Source organism: Aspergillus neoniger (genome assembly GCF_003184625.1).
Source record: "Aspergillus neoniger CBS 115656 unplaced genomic scaffold BO87scaffold_45, whole genome shotgun sequence".
In the NCBI taxonomy this organism is placed as follows: domain Eukaryota; kingdom Fungi; phylum Ascomycota; class Eurotiomycetes; order Eurotiales; family Aspergillaceae; genus Aspergillus; species Aspergillus neoniger.
Window position 1 is genome coordinate 39,521 of NW_020291173.1, and position 22,052 is coordinate 61,572.

General features: G+C 53.8%; 9 protein-coding genes across 9 annotated transcripts; 4 read left to right on the top strand and 5 right to left on the bottom strand.

Moving 5' to 3' along the window:
• Window positions 1-375: 375 nt before the first annotated feature.
• Window positions 376-2,638, top strand: BO87DRAFT_319079 (CBS and PB1 domain protein; the record flags this gene model as incomplete). Its single annotated transcript, XM_025619827.1, has 4 exons — window positions 376-585; window positions 745-1,618; window positions 1,680-1,774; window positions 1,829-2,638. The coding sequence occupies 4 exons, from the start codon at window positions 376-378 to the stop codon at window positions 2,636-2,638; spliced, it is 1,989 nt and encodes a 662-aa protein (XP_025475147.1).
• Window positions 2,639-3,397: 759 nt separating this feature from the next.
• Window positions 3,398-7,729, top strand: BO87DRAFT_344139 (nuclear import receptor PSE1). Its single transcript, XM_025620806.1, has 6 exons — window positions 3,398-3,897; window positions 4,082-4,304; window positions 4,367-4,542; window positions 4,609-5,040; window positions 5,094-7,159; window positions 7,217-7,729. The coding sequence occupies exons 1-6, from the start codon at window positions 3,715-3,717 to the stop codon at window positions 7,422-7,424; spliced, it is 3,288 nt and encodes a 1,095-aa protein (XP_025475148.1). The 5' UTR covers window positions 3,398-3,714; the 3' UTR covers window positions 7,425-7,729.
• Window positions 7,730-7,785: 56 nt separating this feature from the next.
• Window positions 7,786-9,245, bottom strand: BO87DRAFT_368433 (iron-containing alcohol dehydrogenase; the record flags this gene model as incomplete). The annotated part of the gene is made up of 3 exons (XM_025621932.1): window positions 7,786-8,172; window positions 8,252-8,818; window positions 8,901-9,245. 3 exons carry the CDS (start codon window positions 9,243-9,245, stop codon window positions 7,786-7,788), a joined length of 1,299 nt encoding a protein of 432 aa, XP_025475149.1.
• A 364-nt stretch (window positions 9,246-9,609) lies between these two features.
• BO87DRAFT_419458 (uncharacterized protein) lies at window positions 9,610-11,607 on the bottom strand. The gene is made up of 8 exons (XM_025626946.1): window positions 11,213-11,607; window positions 11,062-11,143; window positions 10,969-10,993; window positions 10,644-10,922; window positions 10,428-10,597; window positions 10,166-10,379; window positions 9,932-10,117; window positions 9,610-9,877 (listed from the first exon to the last, which is right to left on the bottom strand). The coding sequence occupies exons 1-8, from the start codon at window positions 11,430-11,432 to the stop codon at window positions 9,722-9,724; spliced, it is 1,332 nt and encodes a 443-aa protein (XP_025475150.1). The 5' UTR covers window positions 11,433-11,607; the 3' UTR covers window positions 9,610-9,721.
• A 277-nt stretch (window positions 11,608-11,884) lies between these two features.
• On the top strand, window positions 11,885-13,180 carry rpp1 (ribosomal protein P1). The gene is made up of 4 exons (XM_025621933.1): window positions 11,885-12,007; window positions 12,222-12,299; window positions 12,432-12,564; window positions 12,657-13,180. The coding sequence occupies exons 1-4, from the start codon at window positions 11,939-11,941 to the stop codon at window positions 12,701-12,703; spliced, it is 327 nt and encodes a 108-aa protein (XP_025475151.1). The 5' UTR covers window positions 11,885-11,938; the 3' UTR covers window positions 12,704-13,180.
• Window positions 13,181-13,216: 36 nt separating this feature from the next.
• BO87DRAFT_462826 (vacuolar membrane PQ loop repeat protein) lies at window positions 13,217-15,238 on the bottom strand. The gene is made up of 5 exons (XM_025629192.1): window positions 14,658-15,238; window positions 13,991-14,592; window positions 13,879-13,928; window positions 13,764-13,822; window positions 13,217-13,694 (listed from the first exon to the last, which is right to left on the bottom strand). Exons 1-5 carry the CDS (start codon window positions 14,766-14,768, stop codon window positions 13,548-13,550), a joined length of 969 nt encoding a protein of 322 aa, XP_025475152.1. The 5' UTR covers window positions 14,769-15,238; the 3' UTR covers window positions 13,217-13,547.
• Window positions 15,239-15,516: 278 nt separating this feature from the next.
• Window positions 15,517-17,936, bottom strand: BO87DRAFT_380373 (transcriptional repressor TCF25 family protein). Its single transcript, XM_025624288.1, has one exon. The coding sequence runs from the start codon at window positions 17,832-17,834 to the stop codon at window positions 15,615-15,617; it is 2,220 nt and encodes a 739-aa protein (XP_025475153.1). The 5' UTR covers window positions 17,835-17,936; the 3' UTR covers window positions 15,517-15,614.
• A 243-nt stretch (window positions 17,937-18,179) lies between these two features.
• Window positions 18,180-20,493, top strand: ptcF (type 2C protein phosphatase ptcF). Its single transcript, XM_025624289.1, has 3 exons — window positions 18,180-18,958; window positions 19,020-20,039; window positions 20,093-20,493. The coding sequence occupies exons 1-3, from the start codon at window positions 18,282-18,284 to the stop codon at window positions 20,202-20,204; spliced, it is 1,809 nt and encodes a 602-aa protein (XP_025475154.1). The 5' UTR covers window positions 18,180-18,281; the 3' UTR covers window positions 20,205-20,493.
• A 46-nt stretch (window positions 20,494-20,539) lies between these two features.
• On the bottom strand, window positions 20,540-22,005 carry BO87DRAFT_380375 (putative mitochondrial export translocase Oxa2). The gene has a single exon (XM_025624290.1). The coding sequence runs from the start codon at window positions 21,899-21,901 to the stop codon at window positions 20,879-20,881; it is 1,023 nt and encodes a 340-aa protein (XP_025475155.1). The 5' UTR covers window positions 21,902-22,005; the 3' UTR covers window positions 20,540-20,878.
• Between the last annotated feature and the right edge of the window lie 47 nt (window positions 22,006-22,052).

Genomic DNA, 22,052 nt, shown 5'->3' on the forward strand with positions numbered 1-22,052 from the left:
CCCTCTTTCTCCCTGAAACTGTCATTAACAGCAAATAGTTCGGCCAGCCGAATCCACTTGGGATCTGCTTCTACCTTTTTCCCCCCCTGGGTTTGGCTTGGTGGCTGTTGGCTTGTCTGCCGTATCTTTCTCGTCCCTCCAGATCATCGCGTTGTGTCTCGCTCTCCCTCTTTTTACTCTTCTTCCTCTTCCTCTTCATCTGTCTTCCTTGCGTGACTTGTCTCTGGTTCATTACCACTTCTCAATCCTCGTTCGTCCTTCACGGGGGTCGTGTCTCCATTCCACCGCTCCGCTGCATTCTCCGCTCTCTCTTGACCGGTTCGTGAGACACAGACCTGCCAGCCTACCACAGGTCCGCCATTCCGGTTCGGCGCCATGTCATCCACACCCACTTTTAAGGGAACCATTAGCCACAAGACTGTCGGTAGAGGCAGGCTGCCCGACTTTGACAGTCACATTCCACGTCCTCGCCCAGAGACTTCCTCTACAACTCATACCCCCCAGACCGCGTCCAGCGACATTGGCAGTTCCACCATGAGTGCCGCCAGCAGCCGTCAGAGGCAAAACCAGTCCAAGCGCGATGAGGTATGGACACGCTTTTCCCCCTTTGGATTGTTTGCAACTGCCTCGGAGAAAAAGGAGGTGAACCTGGAAAAAATCTTGTCCTGCAAGTCGTTTCTCGGTTTTCGAAATTTTGATTGCTCAATGCCTCCCATTGACTTTTCTAACCACTCATGGACTTAGGCTATCCGACGAAAATTGGAGGCCGACCTCAACAAGAAGAGACATGCCCCGGCACGAGCAAACCGCTCCCGCAAAGCTCCCCCCGGTACCGTCCTCGCATTGAAACCTAGTCAAGCCCTCCAGATCAAGCCGAACACCTCCATCGCCGAAGCCGCCCAGTTGATGGCCGCGAAGAGAGAAGACTGCGTGCTTGTGACTGACGATGATGACCGGATTGCTGGTATCTTCACGGCTAAGGACCTCGCGTTCCGCGTGGTCGGCACTGGCCTGAAGGCGCGGGAAATCACCGTGTCTGAGATTATGACCAAGAACCCTCTGTGCGCGAGAACCGATACCAGTGCCACCGACGCTCTTGACCTCATGGTCCGGAAAGGATTCAGACACTTGCCGGTTATGGACGAGAACCAGGATATCTCGGGTGTTCTCGATATCACGAAGTGCTTCTACGATGCGATGGAGAAGTTGGAACGTGCATACAGTTCGTCGCGCAAGCTCTACGATGCATTGGAGGGTGTGCAGACGGAACTCGGCTCCAGTCAGCCCCAGCAGATCATCCAGTATGTCGAAGCGCTACGACACAAGATGTCCGGCCCCACGCTGGAGACCGTCTTGGACGGCATGCCCCCAACCACTGTCTCCGTCCGCACCACGGTCAAGGATGCCGCAGCTCTGATGAGGGAACACCACACCACTGCCCTGCTCGTACAGGATCAGGGCTCCATCACGGGTATCTTCACCAGCAAGGACATTGTGCTGCGTGTCATTGCTCCCGGTCTTGACCCGTCTACCTGCAGCGTCGTCCGCGTGATGACCCCTCACCCCGATTTCGCCCCCAGCGACATGAGTATCCAGGCTGCACTCCGCAAGATGCACGGTCAGTCACTCCAATTACCCCTGCTGCGCTCGAAAGAAGATACTAATACTGGGATGTATAGATGGACATTACCTCAACCTGCCCGTCATGAACGATGCGGGTGAGATTGTGGGAATGGTGGATGTGCTGAAGCTTACGTACGCTACGTTGGAACAGGTCAGTGATAGCATGTTTGATAGTATAGAAAATAATCGTCTAACATGCAGCCAGATCAACACCATGCAGTCGCATGATGATGAGGGCCCGGCCTGGAACAAGTTTTGGCTGTCGATGGATCACGAGTCCGATTCCATGGTCTCGGGGAGCCAGCAGCCCGCGCAGCGGTCAGTACTCAGCCCTGAGTCTCCGAAGGCTAGTTATGACGCCCGAGACAGCGTTCTCCCCAACGAATCTGCTTCTCACCATGGCGGCGACGAGCACTCTGAATTCCACGTGGACCCGCACCACGGAGAGCACGTCCCCTTCCCGTTCAAGTTCAAGGCTCCTAGCGGCCGTGTGCACCGTGTTAACGTGTTCCCCTCTGCTGGCATTGCTGAGCTGGTTGCTCAAGTGTCGGCCAAGCTGGGCCCTGAGGCGGATGCCGTGGGTGGCGTTCCCAGCTGTGACGAGGGCAAACTGAGCAACACGGGCTACGCTCTGAGCTACCTGGACAACGAGGGCGACACCGTGTCGATCACCACCGACCAAGATCTGGCAGATGCCGTCAGCCTTGCCCGTCAATCGCACCGCGATAAGGTCGATCTCTTCGTCCACGACCCTACGCAGCCTCCTATTCCTGCTACCGTTGAACCCCAGCCGGTGCCAGCCCGGCCCATCGAGGAGAAGAGTCCCATTTCCGAAGACCGGTCCGAGGAAGAGTCCCTGGTGGCGAAGCCCCGGGCTCAGTCCTTCCCCGTACACCAGCCCGAAGAGCAGTTTATCGCCGGAGTGCCCAACGACCTGCTGCTTCCGGGTGCGATTGTGACCCTGGCGGCCGTCATTGCGGGAGTGTTCATTCTGAGCCGGGCCACTTCCCGGTAAAGAGATGTGCATCTACCTGTCCGTGATGAAAGAAAGCAAGTACCCGTGTATCTATTTCCTTTTCGACGTCTCCTTTCGCGTGTCATATATCTGTAACCCCAAGAGCGTTTCGTTTGTGTGACTAGTTTCCCTTATGCATTGGTCAATCTCCTTCCTTACATATGGTGGTGGCCGAAGTCCTAATTGTGCCTGTTTATTCTGTTTCGGATACCGTTAAGTTCGTGAGAGCGTAAGGTTACAATAGCATGTTCTGCTCCCATTCGGGAAGCGTACTTATAGACCACCCACCAGTACCGGACCATCGTCAGGGCCAACATCATGAGGGATTAGATAATTAGCATATTTTGCATGATAGACATAATAGTTACCGGTATAGCCAAGGGACGTTCCTGGATGATTTGCCGAATCCTGCAAGAGGGGTTGACTGCCTGGCTGCCTGAAGGGCTTGCCGGAAGGAGACTAGCGCGGCGGCCTTGGGGGGAAATTTTAGGATTTTGGGAAAAGCTGATTGGGGCGTCGCGAGCAGAAAGCCGTGAATATTAGTTATTGCCTTAGTCTAGTATTATTGCAGTCACTTTTGACCTTTCTTCCCTCCTTCACCATCAAACATCCAGGCTCTTTTTCTCACTATCTTCTAAGCCTCGCGCTATTCACGGGCCCTCTTCTTTCTGCCCTCCCCCCTCCTGTTCACCCGCAGCTTTCTGTCCGGCTGCGATGCTGAGCTGGGATTTTACCCGCGCTGGTACTTATTCGTATTGATTGATCTTCACTCTACTCTTTTTTTTTCTACCCTTTATTTTTTTTTTTTTTTACCTGGCCGGGTTGCCCGTTCATTGATTGACCTGTCTGGTTGCTTGGTGCCCATACCGCCCTCCCTCTTCCCCCTCGACTGGTCAACTTATTTCTTCCCCCACCAAAACAATTTCTCCTCCAAAGGGCCAAAAACAGTCCCTTCACATCAACCACCACCCCCACCCTCCACCACCTGGGTTCACCGCTGGACCCCGTGTCTCCTAATTTCCCGCGATCTTGGTGGTTTTCAGCTCGGGTTGATTGTTCACACTTGAGCTGTCAAAATGTCGCTACTCCCCCCCGAGGTCCACTCGGCGCTCTCTCAGCTCCTGCGCGCGCTGTCCACTCCCGACAACACCATTCGTGCCCAGGCGGAGGAACAGCTGAACAATGATTGGATTCAAGGCCGTCCCGATGTCCTGCTGATGGGCCTGGCAGAGCAGATCCAGGGTGCGGAGGATGTGCTAGTAAGTGCCCTGCTTGGCTTTCCCTCGGTGGGCCCTTAGAGGACGTTGGTCCAAGACATTCGAGTCAAAGATCAGCACCCCCGGATTATAACAAGCGTTACTTTTATCCCTCCGGACTAGTGGCAGTTCAAGGAGTCAAAAAGGTGGTTCGCGTTCAGGTCGCTCATTGTTGCATCTCCCCCAGACACGTTCTTTCTCCGCCGTTCTCTTCAGAAGAATCGCGACCAAGACACGAAAAGACCCTGTTACGAACGAGGCCAAGGAGCTCTTTTCGACCCTCACCGGCGAGCAGAGGTTGATCATCCGTCAGAAGCTCGTGACTTGCTTGACCAGCGAGTCCGTCACAGATACCCGCAAGAAGATCGGCGACGCCGTGGCCGAGATTGCCAGACAGTACACTGATAATGGTAGGCACCGTGAAGGACCTTGATACGTGCTGGATCTTTCCAATCTGATACATGTGGCTTAGGCGACCAATGGCCCGAACTGCTCGGCGTTCTCTTCCAGGCCAGCCAGTCCCCTGACTCCGGCCTGCGTGAGGCCGCTTTCCGCATCTTCAACACTACCCCCGGTATCATCGAGAAGCCCCACGAGGAGGCCGTTGTCGGTGTGTTCAGCAAGGGTTTCAAGGATGACGTTGTCTCAGTATGTCAACACAGCGGTACCCCGGGCTTGAGGCCCCAAGCCGTATGCTGATCGCCGTGTGTACAGGTGCGCATTGCCGCCATGGAGGCCTTCGCTTCGTTTTTCCGCTCGATCGCCAAGAAGTCCCAGCCCAAGTTCTTCTCTCTCATGCCCGATCTGCTCAACATTCTGCCTCCGTTGAAGGAGTCGTCCGAGAGCGAGGAGCTCTCTTCCGCCTTTTTGTCTCTGATCGAGTTGGCCGAGATCTGCCCCAAGATGTTCAAGACCATGTTCAACAACCTGGTTACATTCAGTATCAGTGTGATTGCCGACAAGGACCTCAGTGACCAGGTCCGCCAGAACGCTCTCGAATTGATGGCTACCTTCGCCGACTATGCGCCCTCGATGTGCAAGAAGAACTCCGAGTTCGCTCAGCAGATGGTGACCCAGTGCCTGAGCTTGATGACGGATATTGGTGTCGATGATGAAGATGCTTCTGAATGGAATGCGTCGGAGGATGTACGTTCTGTTTCATTATCTTGCATGGTTATTGTTGTGCTGACGTATTACAGCTCGACTTGGAGGAAAGCGACCTCAACCACGTTGCGGGTGAACAGTGCATGGACCGTCTGGCCAACAAGCTTGGCGGCCAGATCATCCTCCCCGCGACTTTCGCCTGGATTCCTCGCATGATGTCCTCTTCTGCTTGGCGCGATCGCCATGCAGCTCTCATGGCCATCTCCGCCATCTCGGAAGGCTGCCGCGACCTGATGGTCGGCGAATTGGACCAGGTGTTGCGATTGGTTGTTCCCGCTCTTCAGGACCCCCACCCGCGCGTGCGCTATGCCGGCTGCAACGCTCTGGGCCAGATGAGCACCGATTTCGCCGGTACCATGCAGGAGAAATACCACTCTGTGGTGCTGACCAACATCATCCCCGTGCTTAACAGCACCGAGCCCCGTGTCCAGGCGCACGCGGCCGCGGCTCTGGTCAACTTCTGCGAGGAGGCCGAGAGAAAGGTGCTGGAACCGTACCTTGCCGATCTCCTGCAGCACCTGCTGTTGTTGCTGCGCAGCACCAAGCGCTACGTGCAGGAGCAGGCCCTTTCGACTATCGCTACCATCGCCGACTCGGCTGAGAATGCCTTCGAGCAGTACTACGATACCCTGATGCCTTTGCTGTTCAACGTCTTGAAGGAGGAGCAATCCAAGGAATACCGCCTGCTTCGCGCCAAGGCTATGGAGTGCGCCACGCTGATCGCTCTGGCTGTCGGCAAGGAGAAGATGGGTCAGGACGCGCTGAACCTGGTGCAGCTTCTGGGCAACATTCAACAGAACATTGTCGACGCCGACGACCCGCAATCGCAGTACCTTCTCCACTGCTGGGGCCGCATGTGCCGCGTCTTGGGCCAGGACTTTGTCCCTTACCTACCTGGTGTCATGCCGCCTTTGTTGACGGTTGCCGCTGCCAAGGCTGACATTCAGCTTCTCGACGATGAGGACCAGATCGACCAGGTCGAGCAGGATGAGGGCTGGGAGCTGGTGCCTCTGAAGGGCAAGATCATCGGTATCAAGACCAGTGCACTGGAGGACAAGAACACCGCCATCGAGCTCATCACGATCTACGCGCAGATTCTGGAGGCTGCGTTCGAGCCGTATGTTCTGGAGACTATGGAGAAGATTGCCGTCCCCGGCCTTGCATTCTTCTTCCACGACCCCGTGCGGGTGTCGTCTGCTAAGCTGATCCCCCAGCTCTTGAACTCGTACAAGAAGGCTCACGGCGACCAGTCGGCTGGATTTGCCGGCATCTGGAACAAGGTGGCGGAGAAGATCATTGAAGTGCTCAGCGCCGAGCCCACAGTCGACACACTGGCGGAGATGTACCAGTGCTTCTACGAGTCGGTGGAGGTGGTCGGCCAAAACTGCCTGACCCAGCAGCACATGCAGGCTTTCATTGAGTCGGCCAAGTCGACGCTGGAGGACTACCAGGTCCGCGTGAAGGCACGTCTCGAGGACCGCGCGGAGGCGGAGGAGGGCGAGGAGGACAACCTCGACTACGAATACGCGATTGAGGACGACCAGAACCTTCTCAGTGACATGAACAAGGCTTTCCACTCCATCTTCAAGAACCAGGGCACGACATTCCTGCCGGCGTGGGAGCAGCTGATGGCCTTCTACGATGCATTCATCACCAGCCAGGACCCGACGCAGCGGCAATGGGCCCTGTGCATCATGGACGATGTGCTCGAGTTCTGCGGACCCGAGTCGTGGAACTACAAGGACCACATCATGCAGCCCCTGGCAGCCGGCCTGCAGGACCCTAATGCGGCCAACCGCCAGGCTGCGGCGTACGGTGTCGGCGTTGCTGCCCAGAAGGGCGGTGCCGCGTGGGCCGACTTTGTGGCGGCCAGCATCCCCAGTCTATTCCAGGTGACGCAGATCAACCAGGCGCGCAGTGAGGAGCACGTGTTCGCGACGGAGAACGCATCGGCCAGTATCGCCAAGATCCTGCACTACAACGCCAGCAAGGTGCAGAATGCTCAGGAGATTGTGGCCAACTGGATCGGCACTCTCCCTATCACATTCGACGAGGAGGCTGCTCCGTACGCCTACTCCTTCCTTGCGCAGCTGATCGACCAGTAAGACCCCAATTTGCTTATTAAGAATTAGTGACCATACTAACTGCCGTTCAATAGACAAAACCCCGTGGTGATGTCCAGCGCCGATAAGGTGTTCGGACACATTGTCCAGGCACTGGAAGCGGAGACGCTGCAGGGCCAGACAGCCGGCCGTGTGGCCAACTCGGCGAAGCAGCTGGTGGCCGCGACTGGGCTGAACGCAGAGCAGATCCTGGCGGGTGTTAACCCGGACAACCAGGCCGCCGTGCGCAGCTACTTCCAGTGAGTCGATATACACCAGTTGGGGACGGGGTTCGGTTTGGAAAATGTTCATATGCCATGAGTTGAAATGAGAATTGCAATGTGATAAGGACAACAACAACAACCACCAATAAGGATATGGGATTTTTATTATTTTTTTCGACAGTTATTTTTTATATTTCTTCTATTGTTATGCTTTTATTGTTAAAGGTGTATAGCGGTTTTCATGAGAGAAGACAAGACAAGACGTGACGTAGTCGGGAACCATAATAAGCCGAATACATACATAGTACTACATATACCATATATCTTCTTCACTCCCAATCGATCAATCCTATACTGTAGGATAAGTATATAAACAAAGAGAATAAAGAAGGAGAGACTACTTAAGCAACCATCTCTAAAATCTCCAACACCTGCCCCTTCTCCTGCAACGGCACCACATTCGCCTGACACCACCGATCATGCAGACAATGTTCCGCCAGCGCTTCGAACTGATCCCGCCCCACCCCGACCGCCTGCAACGATCGCGGCAGCCCTAACTCTCTAATCACTGCGTCCAGCACATCTCCGAGATCAACTTCTGCTGCTTCTGCATAATGTTTGCGCACCACCCCGGATACGCCCTCCTGCCGGAGCAGGAAATCGCGGAGTTTAGTCTGTCGGGCAGTCACATCGCTGGTGCTGGTGCTGCTGTACTTGACGTTGTATTTGCATACGGCGGGGAGGAGAATACAGCTTGTTTCGCCGTGGGGGAAGCCGAGGGGGCCGAGCTATTCATCACGTAGTCGTTAGTAAATATACATGTACCCTGTTAGAAAAAGATACATAAGAAAACGAATGCGGTCATACCTGGTGTCCAATCCCATGACTCGCCCCCAAAGGCAACCCGGCCGAACAAGCAGCCATAGCATCCACACTGCCCAAGGCACAATCCAACCTCGCTGCCTTCCCTCCATCATCATCACCATCTTCTTCTCTATCTATCCCCCCCTCCTTAGTATTCAATCTTGTACACCTCACCAACCCTGGAACCAACAACCCCAACGCATGCAACGCCAATCGATCCGTCTCCTCCGTCACCCCATCTTTACTTCCCACCCCGGAGGAAAGATACGTCTCGACGCAGTGATCCACCGCCCGGATGCCCGTCCCTAACCAGATCCGCTCGGGAGTGGTGGCAGTCAGCTCCGGGTCAAGGATGACAAGCTGCGGGCCGCGGATCGGTGCTGAGAAGGCGTATTTCCGCCGGGTAGTGTCATGGATGGCGCCCGCGAAGGAGGAGTATTCGCCTGCGGAGAGGGAGGTGGGGATGGAGATGATGGGGATGGAGGGGGGTTTGATGGGTGGGTTTGGGGTCGGTGGTTCGGAGGTCAAGGTGAGGAGGGTGTCGGGGGTGGTGGTGTTGTTGGATATTGCCTATATTTTGCCAGCCAGTTCTTTTGATTAGTATATGTGTTAGGGTAGGAGGAGGGGGGTGTGGGTAGGGAAGGTATATTACCAGCGCAACCACCTTCGCGGCATCTGTTAGACTTCCCCCGCCGAGGGTGATCAGGAGATCTGCCTCCGCGGCTTGGGCGTCGCAGACTACTTCTAGTACTTCGGACCAGAGCGTGTGGCTTTGCATGCCGATGCGGGTTCCTGCGATCTTGTCCGGTCCTAGGGCGCGGGTGAGACGGTCGAGGGCATCGGTGTTGTGGGCGAGGGAGGCGGAGCAGAGGATGTAGATCTTGGAGGCGTGGAAGAGGTCGGTGATGTGGTGGGCTGCTGCAGTGGGGAAGGGGATGCCGTAGGAGAGGAGAGGCCGGGGTCGGTCGGCGAAGGCTGGGCGGAGGGTTTCTGTCATGTTGAGATATTGAGTGTTGTATTCTGTACTTTGTATGTATGTATATGGGTAGTTGGGAGGTGAGGTGTGGATGATTGTTTTATGGTGAGGGAATTGGAGGGACAAGAGTGACGCTTATATACAGTGTGAAGAGATTGGATGTAGGATCTGCCTGTCAGCAGACTACAAATGCCCCAATCATGGGTGATGTAGTCCGGAAGTAGCTGGGATGTATACACACGACTAGAAGATGAGGTGGAATTACTTGCTTCCCTCGAGAGACCCGCGAGTATGTGGGATGTGGGGCCCAGCGGGGCGGAGCGGAGGTGATGTCATGTAGGATTCATGCAGGGATCGCTTCATGATTTCAACTTGGTTCATAGTTCAATCAATCAATCAACCATTCATTCACTACGACGGTCCAACTCCCTAACGCCTCCAAAGCCAGCAAGATATCCTCCCGTTCGCATTAGTACATATTAAGACATCCTTCCCATCTACGCCGTCCGCTCGTCTTCGTCCACTGCCGCCCGCAATTCCCATACAATGTCGTAGCATTCCGCCAGCAACGCGTTCACGCTGCCCTGGCCTTCGGGGATGTCGGTGCCCACGTAGAATTTGCCGTCCACGCGCATGTTGTCAATCGAGTTGAGCTATTGCATTGTCGTTAGCATCTGTCGGCTCTCATCTGCGAAAGCAGCACCTACCTTCATGCTGTACGGATAGAGCTCGCGCGAGTTCGATACACCCCCTGACTCCTGTACCTCCAGTAGGCATTTGCGCAGCGTCTGCAGCTGGTTGTACACTGGCAACAGCGCCTCCGACACCGGCTCCGAGGAGATTAGCAGCGCATAAATGTACCCGTAACTACGCCGGATCAGGTACAGTAATGTCTACACCCGAGTTAGCATGTACCAGATAGAGCGGCCGGTGCAACTTACCCTCTGCGCATGAATGTCTGCTGCGTTGCCCTCCGCATCTACGAAGTTACCGTTCACCCGCGCCTCGTCAATCCGGTCGAGCTTGCGCTGGTAGCCAAACAAGTCCGTCTCACGAAGCGACCATGCCTGTGTCACAGCCAGACGGTCCAGCTGGTTGCGAATCTCGATCAGTTTGTCGTACTGTTCCTTGAACCTTTCGTCGATCTTTCCTTGTCTGCGACATATCAGCACAGAATCCTATTATGTCGCCATCCATACATACCGCTCCAGCACAATCTCCGTCCAGAGCCAACACCGCTCCATCAGCAGCTTGACGTCTTCCTGAGCACCGGAAAGCGGCACCCCTTCAGCATCAACGAATTGTCCGTCCTTCATGCCCTCCTCAATCTTCTTCAGTTGGGTCCGAAGCGCGGTTACCTCGGATGATGAAAACTATCATGGTCAGCTTGCACACTTCCGATCGGCAAGGGTAAACTACCTTAGAGCGCGTGTTCACGGCCGATGTCGATCGCAATATAGACACGAGCGTCTCATGTGTAGCCGCCAGTTCCGGACCCAGCTTGGCCAGACCACTCTGCAATTTCTCCAACAACAGCTGACATTTCTCCAGACGACTCTCGAGCAGGGTGATAAGGGCAGGGGAGTAAGCTTGGCGGCATCGCTCGAGGGTATCGTTCATGTTCGCAAGGGTCTTGGTGATGGAGATCAGGTCTTTGGAACTGTAGAAGCCGGCCTCTTCCAGGTGGTCGAGTAAACGCTGAACGGTTAGTAGGGAAGAGTATCGCAGAGACGTTCATGCATACCTGAACAGTCGTCGCAAGAGAGTATCTATATTACAGCGACGAACATGTTAGTATAGTTCAATTTTCACCTGACACCAGACAGAAGGAACATACACAGCAGGAGCTTCATTGTTGCGACCAACGGTCAGGAATAGCAGCGAAATGAGTTGGAAGCAATCGTCAAGAACATAGTCCACTAGAACATCGCACAAGTCAGCATTCCTATAGTCGCCATCATCCATACACAGGCCCACTCAGTGCTAACGTCGATTATGTGCCCGCCGGCGATCCTGTTCCTTGCGCGCGGCATTGAGCTTTTCTACCTCGGCGACCACCTCTTCATAGAGAGGAAGAACATCGCGAGATTTAATATATGAAGACTTGTCCTGTTTGAGCAGGATGAGAGCATCGCGAGTGCGCAACAGACGCTCAAGGATTGGCTGCTCTTTCGGGTCCAGCGGGGCGGGGACAGCGGGGGAGTCCATGCTGCTGGAGAGAGAGGGGAGGGAGGGGAGGGGAGGAGAGGGGAAGAAGATAGATTAACGAAGTAATGGAATCGGGGACGCAGACGCGGATGAAGCGGAATTTAAAGAGATATTCGATATGATACTATATCAGCGACACAACAGCCAAGCCAGGTAGACAGGATCTAATAAAAGATGCATCCGCATTGAAGTAAAGTCCACGGGCGGGAAAGCAACGTGAAGCCCATCAGGCGATGATGGCATTGCCAAGCTATCTGGCCCGAAGCGGGATAGCGCCAAGTCACGGGCGAGGGGTGGTAAGACTAAGCCCAAACGGGAGCAGCCCTAAGCGAGGGCTTCTGCGGTGCTCAACACACAACTTCCGTTCGGGGCAAGCGTTAGTCACTCACCGTCCGACTCCCCTTCTCGACCAGGCCGTTACAAAAAAGTCTCCCGTCCTTCTCTTCCTCTTTTTATCCCCATCCCTCTCGAGACTCCAGTCCAGTCCAACCCCCCCGTCGACCACCATGTCTACTGCCGAGCTCGCTTGCTCCTACGCCGCCCTCATCCTCGCCGATGACGGCGTCGAGGTCACCGTACGTATTGACCCTTGATTTCAACCCGGGCATTGGAATGGCAGGCAAGGATGGGAACAAGGTTCTAGGAAAGAGCAGGAAAAATAAGAAAGTGTCGCGAAAAGAGATGGGACTAGGAGATACCAAGGAATCGGAATATGCAACAAATGCCGGGTTGGAAAATTCAAGGTTATAGGATCAAAATTGGACTAATATTGGAATTTCTTCAATACAGGCCGACAAGCTCCAGACTCTCCTGTCTGCCGCCAAGGTTCAGGAGGTTGAGCCCATCTGGACTTCCATCTTCGCCAAGGTAAATTAATCCGTCCAACCTTCGCAACACATCTCAGTTTCATCATCGCATGCGATTCGCGATCCAACCCGACTATGCACCACCACCATCTGGAATCAAACACAAGGACTTACACGTCGGTTTTATCAATAGGCTCTCGAGGGCAAGGACATCAAGGAGCTCCTGACCAACGTCGGCTCCGCTGGCCCTGCCGCCCCCGCTGCTGCTGCCGGTGGCGCTGCTGCCCCCGCCGAGGCTGCCGCCGCTGAGGAGAAGAAGGAAGAAGGTACGGAACATACTACAACATACCCATTGTCATGGCGATTGCAATGGCAGGGCATCATAGGAATAGGAACATTTGGGCTAACTTCTATACAGAGAAAGAGGAGTCCGACGAGGACATGGGCTTCGGTCTTTTCGACTAAGCGTCTTCAACCGTTCGGGTTTCCTAATTTTTCCTTTTCTATCTCGTTTCCTTACTACCTCCTTTTCGCCCCCTCGCATTTCTTGTACCTGATACTACGCGACCGCACGAAGACCAAAAAGGGAAAATTAAAAGAAAGAATGAACGGACAAGGACATCCGGTGGGACTGGGCGCTCTGCTCGCATGATAGGCTCCGTCGTGAAGAAAATAAGAACCAGAAATGTGTCTCTTACGTAGTACTACTTTCTGGAGGGAAACCGCGATGCCGTTGCGATTCCGGTTTTTCCTGGGGGGGCGGAAGAGATTCGGCTTCGGCTCCTCTTGTGTCTCTGATGTTGTGTGTGCTTGTTGCTACTCTGCTATATGGCGTGTTCTTTCGAGCTTAGGTGCCCCAGCTCTCATGCAATGTCTGTCATGCGACCATGAGCAAAACCTCGTTCCCACTGTTTCCATATGTTCTGTAGATCTAGACGTAGTAGACACCAGTAGTTCGTATGGTTATAGTATACTATAGTACTATATATACTATACTCCGCCTGCCCTGTGCACCAACTAACCTCCCCATACAACAAATATCCCGCCAATCGATGTACATCAACATCAGCAAATCAATATCCATATCGATAACAACAACAGCAATACCCACTCCGCAATGCAAGATCGAGATCGAGATAAAGAACTTTTAGACACCGCCAGCCCATACAGTACAACCAACCAACCAATAATACAACCCCAGACAATAAAGTACTAGCTAGACACGCTAAACCATCAGCAGCATAGAACCAAGACAACCTTAGAAACAGCACACAAACACACAACACAAAATCAATGTGCAACAGACGCGCTAAACAGCAGCCGTGTCCTGGTCGCGTGTCGCGTAGAGTCGGAACTGCACGAAGATGGTCACGTCCTCGACCATGGTGCCGAGCGAGCCAATCAGCCATGGGACATTGGTCACAATATAGTTCCTTTCTGTGGAGTGGCAGATGATCTATAAAAAGGTTTTCATTAGTCTGGGTTTATGTGAATCATGAGAATTGTGATAAATTGGTAGACTTACGCCTGCGCCGTAGGTGAGGTTTCCCATAAGAGAGAGGATGAAGAACAGTAGCGAGAGTCCTATACTCATATGTTAGCTCAAACACATTACCCCAATCAGAAAGAGATATACATACCCTCACACGACTTATCGCAGTAGTTCTTATAGATCTGTGGAAGTCGCGCCCTATATTTCAATTAGCACCAGCACCATCACTCTCCCCAATAAATCATAGAAAACAAACATACCCAAGATAACAAACCGCACTAATATACCCCAGAACCATTGCCCCAGGCGCCATATCCACGCCTCCCAGCCCCTCCTCCACTGGCGCGGGCTTCCACACGCCCGTCCGCCACGCAACCGTCCACCCCGCCATTCCAATAACGCAGATGCCCAGCACACTGCTAAAATTCTTCACCCAGGCCTTGCGCCCCACATCATTCTCCTCAACAATCTTAGCCAGCATATCGTCACTGCTGCTTTCCGCGCGGCGCGTCGAGTTCCTAGGGTTGTCTAGAGTTTCGCCTGTCTGCGCATACGCATCACTGAACCGCCGGCCCAGGAGCGGCGTCGTCGGATCGGGCGTGCTTGGCTCGAACACGGAAGAGGAAGTGCGGCGGCGGGGGCGCGGCTGTCGCGAGTTCCGCGCCTTATAGTAGAGACATTGTCCGATGAGGACCCCGTCTGCGATGCAGAAGTACACGGCGATGGCGACAATCACGGGCACGAGACCTGCCCAGGCGCCTCCGATTAGGTTGGTGATGTCGCCGAGGAACCAGACGAAGAGGAAGAGGAGGGAAATAGCTTCGGCGTTGCCGTTGCGGTAGTTTTCGATTAGTTGGGGGACCTGGTAGTCTCGTCAATATAGTTTTAATGTAGTATGGGGAGAAAATAGAGGTTTAGATGGCTTACAAGGAGAAAGATCCAGCAGGTGAGTGATATCGAACCCAGCAAGCCAGAGGCTGCTTCGCGAGAAGTGAGAGGGACAGAGTCGGCATTGGTAGCTGTCCAGAGAGCTGCCATCTTGGTTTGAGGTATTGGGGCAGTGAGGTGCAAGAGTTGTTGCTAGAGTTTGGAGGGAAACTCTTGCGGACTGCTCGACTCAATCAATGACGGGCAGAGAGATAAGGAACCCTCCTATGATAGCGGTTTTATTGAGAAAATCCCTTGCCGTTCGGGCGCATGGGGTCGCGATAAGAGCGGTTAGTGAAAAATGAAGGGTCAGCTGCTCGATTCGGAGGAATCCGGTGGTTGAAGAAATTTTCCTGGAATGTGTAGGAGGGAAGCACGAAGGAATGAAGCTATTAAAATGGCGACAATTGAGTCACTTGGGGACTGAATAGATTGGCGCATGGTTGCGGGTGGAGCCGATCAGGAATGCTTTTGACTAAGCTGTCTGTGTTCGCAGTGTCATTCTTCCAGCTTCACCCTATCGCTTATCAGCTTGTCAAGTTGCCCCACGATAATTATTGTTGCTTCCAATGGATGTGGGTAGAATCTTTTTGGGTACATGTAGGTGAGTATTTCTAGAAGTGGAAAGGATGCATTTAAGCCGCATAGCCGTTGGTAACGTCGTATTGTGCAGGGGTCCCTTGCGAAGCAGGCCAATACTAGTACTACTGCTACTAGTATTTTTAAATATACACTTTGTTTTACTGGGTCGTGATAGCAGCAACATCACGATCGATAAATTGAAGTTACAGTAGATCAAGTTATCTGTCTTCATAAATATCTTTCTTGTGATATTGAGAAATTTTGATCAACAACCATCTATATTCTAACCGGTCTACTAAGCCCATCTGAATGCCCATGCAGCAAATACTTTTCCTAAATGTTGTATAGGTTACACGCGATTATTCACCCTGGGTATCAAGCTTCTTCCTCGTCGTACTGAAGTAGCTGGAGCTCGTCCTCCAGCATGGACACCACCATGTCCCCCATCGCCTCCCGAATTGGTCCATGCAGCAAGCGCTCGCGCTCCGACTCTGGCTGAACCAATTCCAAGCCATCCACATACTCCGTCAGTGGGGAATAGTCAAGCACTTCACCCCAATTTCCCCGATCAACTCCGTACTGCTGGAGAAATGCTTCCAGCGTGTGCATCCCGTCGTTCAACAGCCACTGTTCGAGAACGGGTTGCTGATCGGCGCTGGGGTGGGCCGGCGCACGGGTGTCCTCAGCTTCGGTCTCCGATGGAACGTCATCTTCGTGTACTTCCTCTCCATCACGCTGGAACCTAGGGAAATGAATAGCTCCGTTGTTCAGCTGATCAAGCAGGTCTCGCAGCCATTGTGGCCGCCCTACATCTGGTACCTGCGACAAGTAGGATGGCGTGGGGTCGGACTGCTGACGATAGGCCTCCGACTCGTATGGGGGAAGGGGATCGGATGCGGAGAGGCGTCCAGTGACGAAGCGGTTGGGCAGGTGCGTCGTGACCCGAGGGATATCGGACAGTACGACATGGCGTGCGATATCCAGAGAGATCTCTGGCGGTTCAACAGGCTCTTCTTCGTCAGGAAGCGTGTCGGCCACTTCTACAATCAGAGAAACCGCTTCGGGTGTGTTCCAGAGGTCCTTGGCACGGCTAATATAGAGTTCGGTAAAGAGTTCATGGGCGTCCGTGGGTGGCATCTTGCCCCAGATCCTCTTGGGCATGGGCTGGATGTCGAGCTCTTGCGCCATCTTGCAGAACACCCACGGGTAGCGCGACATTGCTCGACGCAGCTGCTCGCGGCATTCCTTCGGTTTATTAAGTCGTAGATAAGCCAGCGCGAGCGAGCACTGGATGTTGGGAAGGGCCTCCCACTCCTTGCTCAGACGTGTCTGTGTGCACAGATCCACGAAATGGGCGTATTCTCGGCCTCGCAGGGCCAGGTGATCGATAAGAAGCCGGATGCAGTATGGGTCAGTCTCATTGAGACTCAACAGTAGTTTCGCCCACTCATACGCCGTCCGCCAAGTACCCTTCATACCCAGATTAGCAATGTACCTCCAGCCAACCAGCCACAGCTCGCGGTTTTCCATATGCACAAAGTCAAGTTTTGCCTGGCCTTGCTTAACGAGGTTGCTGAAAGACGAATGGGCTGAACGACCGATATTGAATAGTGCGCGCTCGAGTAGGTCAGCCGAGACCGCATGATCTCCCTGATGCTTTGCTATTTCAGACACCTGTAGGAGTGTAGAGATGTGGTATGGATTGTATTGTAGGAGGTGGATCATTCTTTGGGGATCCATTGACTCCACGCACATATCGAACTGTCTCTGCACGTCCGTATATGAAGAATTGTGCACAATCTTGTACATAGTGGAGCCATTTTGGAGCTTTTCGACCAGCTCCATTCCAAGGCCACCACTGGGAGACCGAGGCCACTCATCCCTGCCCTGCATGAGAACATTCCGCCTCTGCGTCACGCCTGCCAGACTCTGACCCCTACTGGCAGGACTATACCGACCTGTCAATGCCTGCCCTAAATCAAGCGTCTCCCGACCTCTATCTCTCCTGCGACCCGATCCAGTATCTTGATCGAAGTTTTCCAACACGACATTTCCAAATAATTTGCGCATCTCGTTCGTCGCATTTAGACATCTAGGATCAATGGCAAGAAGTGCTTCCGGTGTTTTCGGGAATCCAGCATCGCGGTCTTCTGCGGCGGCTGAACCACCAGAGTGTGCGGGGTGTTTAGGGTTGACGGCCAAGTCTTTCAGCGCTTTGTCGATATCATCCAGTCCTGTAGCCTCGGGAGAAGCAGCACCAGCACCCGATCTAGCCCCTGCCTTCTTCTTCTTCTTGTTCTTTTTGTTTTTCTTTCCCGGGGCTGCGGGCTTAGATGCAGGTGCAGGCGCAGGAACCTCCTCCTTAGGTTGAGTCACCGGCTCAGGTTCCTCGATTTCGGCTTCAATCTCGGACTCCTGCTCATCTTCGTCGTCGTCGTCAACTGAATTCAGCAAGTCGAATGCATTGAGCTTCGGCTTCGACGACCGGACCACTGGCTCTTCATCGCTCGAGTCATCATTCTCTTGTTCGAGTTGTGCCAGCTGCAGCTCTTGTTCGCGCTGCTTCTGCAGCTTGCGGAGCGCACGGGAGGACATTCAGAAGTCGACAATATATTCGAATCTGTAGAAGCAGTCGAGAGTGATCTGATATCACTAGGCGCAATGGGCCACACACGCAGACAGCGACGCGGAAAAGATATTGAAAGGAAAGCCTAAGAGCCAAAGAACAAAAGAATATGATTGAATCGGGCAGTCCCGCGGGGAATGACGACACGGCCGAGACAGGCTTAGCGGGGTTCTGTCAGTTTTGCTTAAGCCCCTTTCGGAAGCCGCCGTATGTAAGGTCACAAACAATACATACACGGTATCACATGACGCAATGGCGGCGAGATCCCGTGGTTGAAAGAAGTTGCTTGCCTCCATCGCATCTCGTCTGTTTCTCACTTGCTTATCTTCTGCTTGCTTTTGTTGTTCTCCGAAACCAGAGACGGAGAGTAGCCAAGACACTCCCGGCTCACATACAACTCTCTATCCGCCGGCCCAATGCGTCGTGCGGCTTTTCAAGCCCTTCGTACTGCCCGTCGCGTGCCAGCATGGAAGGTCACTGGTAGGAAACCGTGCGCCGTGTCCTTCTCCAGCAGTCGGAGTCTCGGTCTACGTGCTTCCTCCACGGGCAAACACCCCTCTTATCTCCCCGCCCCCCTCCAGTCGTCGATGCATCTTCGGAACTTCTCGATCGCTGTCATTTCGACCGCCGTCGCCTCGGGCGCCTGGTACGCTTATCAGGGCACCGGCCAGACATCGGCGGGTCTGAACCCAACCTCGTCGCAACTCCGTTCGTATTCAACCGCTGGCGCACAAGCTGAAGCCCCTGCGGAGGCCACTCGACGTGCACTGCTGGTGGATAATGACCAGTTCTTTACCGCCCCTATCTCTGGAGATCAGCCATTGTCCAAGCATACGGACGACTCCGACCGTCGAGTTCTCGAAATGTTGACCCCGGAGCAGGCCACACAGAAACTCAGGAAGAACGAGGAGTCATATCTGGTGAATCGGGGCAAGGGAGTGGTCCGCTACGATATTGTGCAGGTGCCTAGTAATTCTCCAATTGAGGATGATCATGCCGAAAAGATTATCGAGGTGCCATCGTCCGTAGCGGCAGCAAATCAAGGCGAATCCAAGAGTGACTGGATGTTCTGGGCGGTGTTTGATGGTCATTCGTGCGTATACAGAATTCTATACGATCAAATTCCTTCCTCATACTAACCTATTGTTTCACAGAGGCTGGACAACATCTGCCAAGTTGCGCAATGTTCTCATCTCCTACGTCGCTCGTGAATTGAACACCACCTACAAAGCCGCGGCTGCTGACCCCTCTCTGTTGACGCCCTCGTCCGCTGCCATTGACGCCGCGATCAAGCAAGGGTTCACTCGTTTGGACGACGATATCGTGCACAGCAGCGTCGACAAGGTGCTCAAGTCCAACTCGCGCCGGGTCGCAGCCGAGATGCTTGCGCCTGCTCTTTCCGGATCCTGTGCCCTTCTTGCTTTCTACGACTCTCAATCCAAGGATTTGAAGGTCGCCTGCGCAGGTGACTCCAGAGCTGTTCTGGGTCGTCGTGCTGCTAACGGTAAATGGACCGCAACGCCTCTCTCTGAGGACCAGACTGGTGGAACTCCGTCTGAGATGAAGCGTCTACGGGAGGAGCATCCCGAAGAGCCCAACGTTGTGCGCAACGGACGGATTCTCGGACAGCTCGAGCCGAGTCGCTCTTTCGGAGATGCATTCTACAAGTGGAGCAGGGATACCCAGGACAAGATCAAGCGACAGTTCTTTGGTCGCACTCCCCATCCCCTGCTGAAGACCCCTCCCTACGTGACTGCCGAGCCGATTGTCACCACCACAAAGATGGAGCCCGGCAGCGGTGACTTCCTTGTCCTTGCAACCGACGGTCTCTGGGAGATGTTGAGCAACGAGGAAGTTGTCGGCCTTGTCGGCCAGTGGGTTGAGCAGCAGCAGCAGCTCGGCGCCAGTGGCACCAACAAGGCCTGGCTGAAGAGCTGGTTTAGCTTTGGCAACAAGTCTGAGCTGCCTGTCGAGGGGCCCAAGGCGACCGACGCTGAAGGCCAACGTCGTCCCATCCGCCAACAGCAGTACGACATCGCTGGAGCAGCCAGCCGCTTCACCGTTGAGGATCAAAACGCTGCGACTCACCTTGTGCGCAATGCCATGGGTGGAAAGGACAAGGAGATGGTCTCCGCCTTGCTGACTCTCCCCAGTCCTTATTCCCGCAGATACCGGTATGCTTATTTCCTACTTTATCGTTCACTGAGATCCCGCTAACTTCACTCAGTGACGACGTAACTGTCGAGGTCATCTTCTTCGGCGAGGGCCCTGACAACCGCACCGTCACCATCAACGAAGAGGCCAGCGCATCCGAGGAGAGCGTCAAGGCCAAGCTGTAGTTATTTACCATAAGACATTATTACGATTGGCGCCAAAGAGACAGAAAAGAGAGACGCAAGAAAACATGCTCGATTCCATTTCCACTTCTTATCCTTTGTCTTTGATGCCCGTTCGTGATACATGCATACACGGTTGACGGCATTTCCTGTCTTTTATGATTTTCTTTCACCCTGACTAAATGGACTGGCAGTACAGCCGGCGTTACGCGCGCGGAGCCTGATGGGGAACTTACTCTTGCTTTAGTATGCATTAATTAGCATGAAATGAGATACACATGACATAGATCGCTACATTAGTGTAACTCCTGCTTTTGCAAGTGTAATTGATGCTATTCTTGGGGTATCGAGATTCTAGTAATAGTACAAAGCGGTATATGTCCGCCACGCCATAATTGCGCTGAGATCGTCAAGCTCCCTCAGTGCTCGAGCACCCTGTCTCTGGTCCGTCAGGTCAGGCCATGGCACAATGGGTTCAATAATGGACGTGTGTCCACGAATTGATTGCACCCGGGTAGTTTTGATCGAAGAAAGCGCGACGCATTTCAGTACTCGTGAGTGAGCACAGCCCCTACATCACCGGACATGTCTTTCGTATCCTTTGGATCGGTTCCAGTCGGCTATAGCCTGGTATCACATACTCTCATGTGTCTGCTTATCATTTTCATAGCCTGACTTCATGACTTCTTGGCCAGAGGCGTCAGGCTTTTTGGTGTTTTGTACATGACATAGTGCCTCTTCCATACAGGCAGGGGCTTGACCGGGAAAAGCACCCGATCCAGGAGTAAGGTCTGCAACGTAGCGACGTTCGTACTGGTGAGCCAGTAGATCATCAAAGCGGTAGGCATCTCCGACACATATGATGACAATCCCACATTCAACGCGAGCATCTGAACAAACATCCGGATTCCCCGCAAGGAAAGCTGCTTGTACATCTCTACCTTGGGCAGATCGGCCAGGTTCTTCAGAGGCTGGGCCTTCCAACCCATTCGGATATTCAGCAGGATAGATAGTGTTAGTGCCAAGGGCAGGATACCGGTAGGATCTCCGGCCAGAAGATCGGGGAACCAAAGGGCACCCTCATTGGCGAGTGAGGGCTCGACCGCCAGATGCAGGGCAGACGAGGGATCCGCGGACTCGGGCTCAAGGCGCGATAGTAGCCAGGGCACTAGACCACGGTCATTGCCGGACATGGCGCGGAGACTCTCCATGATGGAGATCCAGATGGGTAGTTGGAGGAAGTTCAGTGGCTTCCAGAACCGGGGAACGCCCAGGCGACGGTGTACGATTCGTTTCCGTTCCAGGAATTGCTTCATGAGTTGTTGCTTTTGGGCCCTTGTAGGGTCCATTTTGGCGAGCAATAGGCGATCCTCGCGGGTGTAGTCCTCTGATTTCTGCATATTCTCTTTGAAGCATCGGTTCCACGCATGGAGAAGTGGTATCGCATCCCGTTCGCGTTTCGCTTGCATCTTGCTGTAGAGTTGTAGCGGCAGAGCAACGGTTGTTCGGACGATCAGAGCACTCAGTGGGATGGAGACGGCCCATGGTAGACCGGAAATAGCGTGGACATTATGGAGAAAGGCGGAGGAGAGTTCGAGGGCTTCGTTGATGAAGGGTGCTGGACGGGTTGGGTGGAAATGCCGGACCTGCTGGAAAGCCGCCGTCTTGCGTGCGGGATGCGACAATCGGAAGGGCCGCATGTTGGGCAATTGGCTGGTTGGCTGGACGTATGAGTTGGAAAAACAGAATATGTACAAGAATGAAATAATGGAAGTATGGGATTAAGAGACAATGCCTCACCAATGCCGCGCCGAGTTGATCGAATCAGACCAGAACGAATTGAAGGGCCGC